Below are 9,805 nucleotides of genomic sequence, written 5' to 3'. Positions count from 1 at the left end.
ATTGTTTTATTGTGGCGAAACACTCTTCTGCTATTTTCTTGCTTTTTCTGTCCACATTGCTTCTTATAGTTGTTGGCATGGTTTTGGATAAGACACAAACCTGCTGCACATTTCACACCTTAGCTAAGACAAACAGTATAACCTCACACTTATGCTAAAGATAAGGATTTTTTTCCTCGTTTCCACTTATATGCAAGTTCAAATTAAATACCAATTCAATATTATAATTTTGTATTTACGGTCATGATCTCTTATTACATAGGATAAGATATGCTATGCGTAATAGTATTTAAAGTTTATTGTTTTGTCTCTCTAAATTGATTTTAAGATCTCGAGTTAGGGTTCTGAGAACGGATAAACACCTGGTAAGAAGCGTGTTCCCTTTTAATAAAATCTACTCTAATGGTGAAACAAGGAATTCATACAAAGAGATTCAAAATAAATATTAGTGTCACACCTAGTATTCGACCTTGTAAGCTAAGACAATTTTTGAACCACTTTATCACAACAATAGAATAATATTTTATGTCAAGGAGATTCAATAGTTCAAATATAATAAAAATATTATTTTTTACTTTATTTACGGATTATAATTTTCAGGCGAAGAAGATTTAGTTGAACTAACCCCGGCTCTCTTAGCTCTGCGCCATTACCCTATTCTGTGCAAATCTGATTAATCGTGTCGATGAATTGAGAAATATCGAATGGTAAATCAAGACCAATAAGGGTCGTGGTGGAGTGGTAAGTATACTCCTTCGTCCTTAACCAGAGGTCTCGAGTTCGAGTCCCTTGGTATAGAGGATCCTTTGTTATGGAGCGCTTTAGCCCTAATGTGGGATTTTTCGGCGCGAATCCGAATTTAATCGGACCCCAATGCTGATACCGGACCTTTGGATGGGAAATCAGCAACAAAAAAAATAGTAAATCAAGAATAGATTGATCTGAGGCTTAATGTAGTAGATCCTCTGATTAACATTGTAATAGTAATGGACATAGAAGAAGAGCAGACACTAATGGAATGACAAGCAGACAGACAAAAAGGGATTATGTCCATGTTAAACGCAAGGATTAGAGTGATAAAGGTCACTAACATGATTATTATATTTGGGGGCATTTGGTGGAAAGCGAAGAAAAGAAATGAAGGGAAAATAAAACCTATAGGCCAAAATTTTGACCAAAAGCATAGATGCATGTTCAAGATTTATGATCCCAAGCCCTGATGGTGGGGAATACTGAGTGGAATCCAGTTTTCAGGTGCACTCTGACACTAAAGATTTTTCTTTCTTGTTCCTTTATGTTTTCTAATTTCTACAAAGAAGGAAGAAATTTATTACCAGTAGAAGATTTTTGTTTTGAAAAATTGTACATTTGGTCGTTTTAAAAATAATTACAACTGATAACCATATATAAACAAAATATACATTAGTTATAATTATATATTAAGCATATTATATGTCTATATACATTAATATACAAACATATACATTTATCAACTATTATTCTGATAGGTGATTAAATTTTATGAAGATCCCCTTCTTTCTAATCATCTTTAGGGGCCTATTAGTGTTCCTAAGCTTTGCTTGGGTCATACCCCCACCTCACTTTTTACTGTTCTCCATCTCTTTTTCCTTTTTTATTTTTATTTTATTTTATATATATATCAAAGAAGTAAAGTGGGTCAACATGCTTCCACTTATTACAATTGAATTGATGATTAAACTGTCTTGCTTGATTATTGTGAATTCGTGACAACTTATCTACGTAGGGCCACGTCAAAGATATTTGATGTATCATTGAGAATACTTTCCCTATTTTTCTCCACACAAGTTGAGAGTTCATGGATTATAGGATCTCTATTTGAATGTCCACAAAAAACCGACTTTTTGTGTAGAAATAAACATAGGTTGTCCATAAATAGCCCCACACAGGACGTATTATCATGGATTCTTAAATTAAATAAATAACGATGTCCCCTTTTTTTTTTTTTTTTTTTTTTTTTTTTGCTGTAGTTTATTTTCTGTTCTAAACATGCCTGTCTGTCATGGACACATTCATATGATCTGATTTGCTTTGTCTCTCTTTTCGTTTCAGTCTATATATGTCTTACTTATATTTTTTTCATTTCGTTCTGCGGCTTCGCAGTTCGCACCAATCAGTAGATATTGCCTTGTTCAAAAATCAACGAAATAGAAAGGAAAAAAGAAGCAAATATTCATGTCTAGTCATTTTGAACCTCCATCCTAGACGAGCTAACTAATCAATACTTGGACTAAAGACGAAGATCCATTAGTATTACTTCAATTCTTAGTGATATATCATATCATCATTTTGCCCAATTCGGACCAGTTAGTATGCTATTCCTATGCCGGTTGCTATATATCGATTCTTGATCCCACCTATATATATGATTCTTGTATATTATGAATATTGCTCATTGTTCAATTAGGTAGATGCCTTTGGAGTTTTGACCTCATATAGACATAGGTGAATATTATGGATACCACTGGGGTAGGTCAGATAATTAAGATAGATTTCGAATCCAATTTTGAAGTCACGCATATGTTTGTTTCTTAGTTTAATCTTCCACCACATGATCACTAGTGAGATATCTCTCTTAGCTGTTTCCAGATAATACAGCAATCTGCTTAATTAGTCCAGCAAAGATGAAAAGGAGTATATGATTTGTAGGAACCATTGAGTCACATACCTAATTAATGCTATATATTTTGGGGCAACATTTCAATTTTCTAATTTTGAAAGAGAAGACGATAACCATCAAATCGACTTAGAGGCAGAGGTCGAATTGGCATGTTCGACTTTAATAACTTTGATCCAAATTTTATATTTATTTTAAAAATTTATTTAATATGTACAAATTATAAATTGAGAAATCAAAACTCGAAAGGGCCCTCATCATCAACATCCCTGAGTATCATTCAAAATCTAGTTATGGTGTCAGAGGTTGATATACCGTTTCCGCGTAGATCAAGGGCGAACACTCATCGTTTACGACATGGATTACCAGGGTATCTGATTCTATTCGTTCCTCATTGTTTATCTCGTAATCATTTGATTCCGCCCCCAAAGCGAGCTCCTCCTCCTCCTCCTCCTCCATTAGGATAGAATCCTCCTTGATCCTTTTTACATAACACTCACGGCCGCCCAAGAGGACTGGCTATCGATCTTTGATCTCTTTAGTTCAGCTGAATCTAGTAACTCGCGTCATGGCACATCAGTTTTTAGCTAGTCACTAGTCAGGTAATCAAAGGCAACCTTACTGGGAGTTGGGAGATACAGTTGTTTAAAGAAAATCATCGAAAACGCTCCAATAATATCTTCAATTGGTAAAAAGCCATGGCAGATGCATTCGTTACATACTTAAAATCTTGGGTAACATAATTATAAGATTGTTAACTAGGATGGTAAGGTACACCTTTCTTACTAGTTAGCAATCTAGCATCTCTAATTTTCCCTCGTACATCTCTTTATTTTGCAGTTGAAATAACCCAAGAACCTCCTTATAATTCTTCCGGATCCTTATCCAACTTATGCAAATTGCTTATAGATAAGATCACCAACAGCAATACGTATATTACAACCATATAAAAAGTCTCTTTAAAAAAATACATCACCTAACTTAAGAGCACTTTATTTTTCTTTGACAAGCCTTATTCCATGAAACCTAGCTAGATATATTTCTCTAAATAACATTTTTATTGCCTCAAAAAAGATCTTAAAATGAAATATAGGAAATTGGATTTAAATGTTCATTTGGGAGCAGTTGCAGTAGACGCAGCTTCAGCTCGAGCCTTGAAATAACCGAGCAACATTTCTCTGTTAGGCATATTTTCCTTAACATGGCTGCAATAATCATCTCTCCACGCGCATAAATGTGGAAATTTTTCACTTGTCACCAGAACAATGCCAGTGGCTTCTTCAACAATTCCTATCCAAAATCCGATAAAATTGGCTGCTATGTCAACAAATCCGATTTTGTCTCCACCAAAAAACTTCTTGTCCTTAAGTTCATTATTGAGAACTTTAAAGACTTCATAAGCTTCCTCTTTATCTTTCTCTTCTCCTTTGCTCCACAAAGCTTTCCATGCTGCTGGCAAGCACTGAGAAAACATAGAAAATTTTAAGCTTTGAAAAGTTTGAGCTAGTGTGTGCTTGATGAAATCATTTTTAGTCAAGAAAATTTGAGTGTTAAAGATTAGTAATAATACTTATAATTGCGTTTGAGTATTAAAAAAAAAGTCATTAATAAATTCTGTAACCAAAAAGCCAATCAACTTTGTCTAAGTATCGAGCAAAGTATTGTAAGTTTTTGGTTACAAAAATTATAGTTTAGCAACTCTTGTAACGCTCAAATAAACTTAGTGACTTTTTCTTTACAAAAGTCGTTTAATTAATTCTATGAACGAAGTAAAAATTGAATGATCATCCTAATGAGTTTAATTTCTTAGTGCCAAATACAACATGAGATATTTACACAAATAGATAACCAAATTCATCAATTATTTTTCTTAGTTGGTATACATAGATTATACATTAATTATATACAATTATATACAATTATATATATATATATATATATATATCCGCAGGCTATTTTTGAGTTAATTCTTCAATATGTCTATAATATAAAATAGGCTATTGCTATTTACATAATAGAGCGAAGAAGAATTGAGCTTACCTTTTCATCGAGGAACTTAGCCCAGAAACGTGCAATTGCTCTCTCATAAGGGTCTTTAGGCAATATACAAGGCCCTTCAAAGGCCTCATCAATATACTCAATAATAACAAGTGACTCAACAATGGGTTTGCCATTATGAAACAACACTGGGATTTTCTTATGAATAGGATTAGATTCAAGAAGCAAAGGGCTCTTGTTCTGCAAATCTTCTTCTATAAACTCATATTCTACTCCCTTAATCTTCAAAGCCCATTCAATTCTACGACTAAAAGGGCTCCCACTAACACCAAGCAATTTCACTTCTGACATATTCTTACAATTAACTTCTAACTCTCAGAACTTGTACTATTATGTTTAAGATTTTGTTATGTTGGTATGTTGGATTTCTAGGTGTTCTTTTATAGGTAGAAAAATTGGACGAAATTTGTTAGGTGCCAACCGAATAAATTTCTTGTTTGACACTTTGATGATAACTGATGAAATGTTTGCATTTGCGGTAACGACTTAATCCAAAGTCGTGGAAGCTTCTGTTCATTATTAAACTATCGCTGGCTACTTCTGAAATTTCTAGAAACACACGACTTGTTCATTCATGTTGTACACTTTTTTTGTTGGGTAAAAGTTATTGCACACTTTAACACTCAGTCCATGTGATATTTTCATTTTTTGGTCCGTCCAAATAGATTTTTTTTATTATATATTTTAAAATAATTTAACTTTAAATTCATGTCAAGTTAGAATTTATTGGTTAAATTTATATTGAAATAGATTTTCTAATTCGTAGTCTAATTAAATTTTGTAGTACTATAAATAGTATCAGGACTACTCTATCACCTATTTTCTTGTAGTGAGACTTAAGAGCTTATGAGTTTTAAAATGTCCAATTTTTTCATTTATATAATAAATTTTTTCTATATTTCTCTGTTGCTATATTCTTTTTTGGATATTTTATTTTCTTCATTTTTATGCCTTAATAAGATGATTTACTAGAAACACAAATATTCATAGTAGTTAAAGCGCAAAATTTAAAAACCTTTCTTTATTTTTTTTTTAAAATTGCGTGTCTAATACACATCACATAAATTGAGTCGCAAAGGTTATTATTTCTTTAGTTTGGTTTTGCCGATTAAGTAAACAAGATTGCCGTGGATCGAGGCTGGATTGTTGAAAAAAAGTAATCAGATACACAAAGGTCGCAGCATCCACTATACTTGCTTGATCTTCCACATATTTCTTGTACTAATTAAACTTACACAGTTGTAATTTACGTGGGTGCACTGCAACAACAACGACTCCGGTTGATTTTGGTTAATTATTATATCCAATAAAAGACTATAGTATGTACAGCCAGTATTTTTTATTTTATAGGAGTATTTTATAATTGTTGGTCAACGCAATCATCTTTAACGTTACTTTATACTCCATCCGTTCCATAATAAGTGTCATCTTAATAAAAAATATCCATATTAAGAAATTAATAATACTATATTAAGTTTACCAAATTAACCCTATATAATAAAAACAAATTACCTAATTAATGCTTAGAAAAACAATAAAGTTATTAATGATTTTTCAATCATCATACTTTAGCTTTCTTTTTGTCTAAGGATAAAATTGAAAAAAATATAACAATACCAAGTTACTATGTGGCTTTTCAATCATCATTTAGATGTTGCTTTAAATTATCTTTTTGTCTAAGTATAAAATTAAAAAAAATTAGTCAATTTATGTCTTAATTTCCTAAAATAACACTTATTAATAAATTTTTTATGAAATGATGGGAGTACATAATAAGGTCGTTATCTTCAATGCTGATGTTTATGGAGACGTTGGAAAAAATTTATGGTGTCAGAGGCACAGGCGCACAGCTATTTAGGTGGCAGACAAAGCTTGTACGAGATACCTCTCATACTTTGCCAAGTGGACTTTTGGGTCCCACTATCACAAAAATGGGCCAATGTCCCAGATGCCCTATTTCTCTCTATATTTCTTTCCTTTTCCAATTTTTTTTGGTCTAGTTGCTTTCCAAATTCTCTTTCTTCTTCATTTTTTGTTTCTCCCCTTTAACAGATGCTTTATTTATTTGCTCAACAAACGTGTTTCTTTCCTACCTTAATATTTTCATTCACTAGAAGTCCTTAGGGGTCGTTTGGTGTGAAGAATAAGTAAAAATAGTTTGGAAATAAAATTTTAGTGCCTCCTTATCTCATATTTGATTGAAATCTTCTATTTCTATTTTACTTGAGGGTGGAATAACTAATCGGGATTAGTTATCCCGGAATAAGTTGTTTCCAATCAAAATTAATATTTTCGTTCTCTCATTCGTTATCAACATTTCACTATCTACCGATTTTCTACGGAATCGAGTTATATTTTCCACCATTTTCGACATCCATTATAGTACACACTTTGTAAAAATCCATTAAATAGCGTGTAAAAATAAAAAATATATTACAAAAACATAAGGAGAAAGAGCACCGATGATTTTTCTTTGAAAGGTTGGACAAAATTTTCGTCGTTTTCGTTATAACAAATAATTACGTAAGTTTAGCATATGTTCCATTTTTCATTCTTTATGTGTGATACAACTAGTCATGGATTTAGTAGTAATTTAACTTTTCAATTTTTAATTTATGAGATATGAAAATCAAGTAAAATTTAAACAAAAAGTTAATTACAGCTAAATGAAATCTAAATACGAACCTTCTGCCTCAATTACGAAATTTGTGATATAGAGAAGTTTCGTCGTATTTCTAACACTTACAATATAAAATTAATTCGTTCTCTCATTCCTCCCTAAGTAATCCACATTTTCAAAGGCAATTTTTTTAAAAAAAAAGACACACACAAGGAGAATGATGATTTAACAAATAATTACGTAAGTTTAGGCATGAAACCAATTTTTTTTAAAAAAAAAAAGTCAAAAACACCTACATAAAAATACACCTTCCGCCTCAATTTATGTGATATTTTTCGTTTTTTAAGATTTAAATTATGTGGACTTTGAGCAATTTTTTCATCATATTAACATGGAGAATTTGCAACTTATGGAGTAGTATTTTTGGTAAAGCTTTTGAATATCTAAATTTTAATTTTAGAATATTGGGTTGATATAATCCAATTTAGTTTTAAAGATTAATCAAATTAACTTTCAATAAGAAAAATAGGCACATAAATTGAGACATATAAGTGAAAGGTATCCATCTAGATCAGTTTTGGTCATGATTTTTCTTTCACCCATTTTATATTCTTGAATATATTAATCTTCTCCATTTGATGATGCTTGGTATAATCACCGGCAGATATACGATTTAAGTTTTATGCGTTCACGTTTTTAGTATTGTAATTACTATATATTAAATATTATGGGTTTATATCTACTGTTTGTTGTAATTTTTTAGTAGTTAATTCTTTCATATAAATTTATACTTCGGGTAAAAGATACTGAGTTAAAAGGAACCCGATATCGAAGGCTACATCCGCTCTACATACAATGGTACTTCAATGCACTGCGTTAGCATAATGACCAGAAGGTTACTTTAATTGATGCATATTCTCGCTCAATTATAACTTATACTTAACGGTAAATTCAACATTTTAATTCTTATCATTATCCGTCTTCATTTTAAATGACTTTCATTAATTAATTACAGAAGCGGAAATACAAATCAGGAAATTCGTAATTCTTCCACAGTCTCTTAGTGTGTTACTCCCTCCTCCCCATTTATGTGGATAGTTTTAGACGGTTTTAAGAAATAAAAAGAAGACTTTGAATCTTGTGGTCTAAAATAACTCAAAGATATTTGCGTGGTTATGGATCATCTCGTTAAGCCTGAAAGGTAAAGTTTAAAGTTGAATAATTGCCAAATAAGAAAATGTATCATTCTTTTTGGGACAGACTAAAAATGAAAGTGTATCATATAGATTGGGACAAAGGAAGTATTAGATTTGTGCAATTAACTGACATATGTAAACAACCTAAAAAACAATAAGTGTGTTTCGTCAAAGCTTTACCCAAATGAAGATGAGTAAGGTGTGTTGGTGTAAGTTATGGTTGGATATTGGGAGGGTGCCCGGAAGAAGGGGTGATGGGTGAAGATAGAGGGAAAAGTAATAATGGAATGAGACGACAATGTACACTAGTCAATTATGAAAACCCTCACACAACTATGACATGGCGTGCCTCACCCGCCATAAAATTTTTCGACACGTTGGCATTCGGCTTCCTAGTTCCTAGGCACTATCTATGCAGTTGTCGGCTTTTTATGTTTGGATTTGGTTTTGTATTGAAAAATTCTGTTACAATAGTATAGTAATTTTAATTTTTTAATAAATAGACTAATTTTTGTGAATTGGTTTTGAAAAATAAGAATACTTCAACTGCGGGAAGTAACGGTCCACCGAGAAGTACTTGCTCTTTAGTCCCCAAGATATATTGTACAAGTCCATAAACAATCTATATACAAAAGAAATGGCCGAGACATGCACAATAAATGCAAAAAAGAGGAGTCATAAATCTATATAACTTATAAGTACATAATTTACTAAAAGAGGAGTAATAAATCTATATAACTTATACGTACATAATTTACTTATAGAGGCCTCCAGCCCTCCACTACTCTTAGTGAACTTTTTTTCGAGAATCTATAGTACTTGAATCATAATAAATAAATAAAATATTTAGTGAGGTTTTAGATTAAATTTTAATATTGTCAGATATTGGAGGAAAGGAATTTTAATTGATATTTTCAAATCAACGATAGAGAAAAAGTTGCAAATGCATTGTACGTGACATTTTTTGTTAAAAAAATGTTATTCTTGTCGATATATACCTGAAGAGCACAAAGACTGAAAGAAGCGGGCCGACAAGCAATGGAATGAAATGCACGTCCTAGTGGCAAAATATGGGTACATATATTTCCAGACAAACCAGTTACAAAACCCAAGCTAAAGTGGCGACGTAGTGGGGTCTGGATACTATTTGATATTAAACCCTGGTTTTTTGTCCTTAATTACTTACATTAATCCTTTTCTATTGAGTTAATAGTTAAAAACTTACCTGAAATGTCACTTTTTCTCCAGTTTCACACCCTAGCTATCATTTGTTCT

The 9,805-nt window shown here is 31.7% G+C and overlaps 1 protein-coding gene across 1 annotated transcript; it reads right to left on the bottom strand.

The window, feature by feature from the left end:
* Positions 1 to 3,574: 3,574 nt before the first annotated feature.
* Positions 3,575 to 5,145, bottom strand: LOC132049582 (probable glutathione S-transferase). The gene is made up of 2 exons (XM_059440447.1): positions 4,697 to 5,145; positions 3,575 to 4,118 (listed from the first exon to the last, which is right to left on the bottom strand). Exons 1-2 carry the CDS (start codon positions 5,003 to 5,005, stop codon positions 3,768 to 3,770), a joined length of 660 nt encoding a protein of 219 aa, XP_059296430.1. The 5' UTR covers positions 5,006 to 5,145; the 3' UTR covers positions 3,575 to 3,767.
* Between the last annotated feature and the right edge of the window lie 4,660 nt (positions 5,146 to 9,805).

This window comes from Lycium ferocissimum, chromosome 3 (genome assembly GCF_029784015.1).
Source record: "Lycium ferocissimum isolate CSIRO_LF1 chromosome 3, AGI_CSIRO_Lferr_CH_V1, whole genome shotgun sequence".
Classification (NCBI taxonomy): domain Eukaryota; kingdom Viridiplantae; phylum Streptophyta; class Magnoliopsida; order Solanales; family Solanaceae; genus Lycium; species Lycium ferocissimum.
Note: the sequence above shows the minus strand (reverse complement) of the source record. Positions and strands in the feature narration are given on the sequence as shown.

Coding starts and splice junctions, on each gene's coding strand:
- LOC132049582 (XM_059440447.1), bottom strand. CDS start 5,005: ATGTCAGAAGTGAAATTGCTTGGTGTTAGTGGGAGCCCTTTTAGTCGT. Junction 4,119..4,696: donor CTAAGTTCCTCGATGAAAAG/GTAAGCTCAATT, acceptor ATGTTTTCTCAG/TGCTTGCCAGCAGCATGGAA.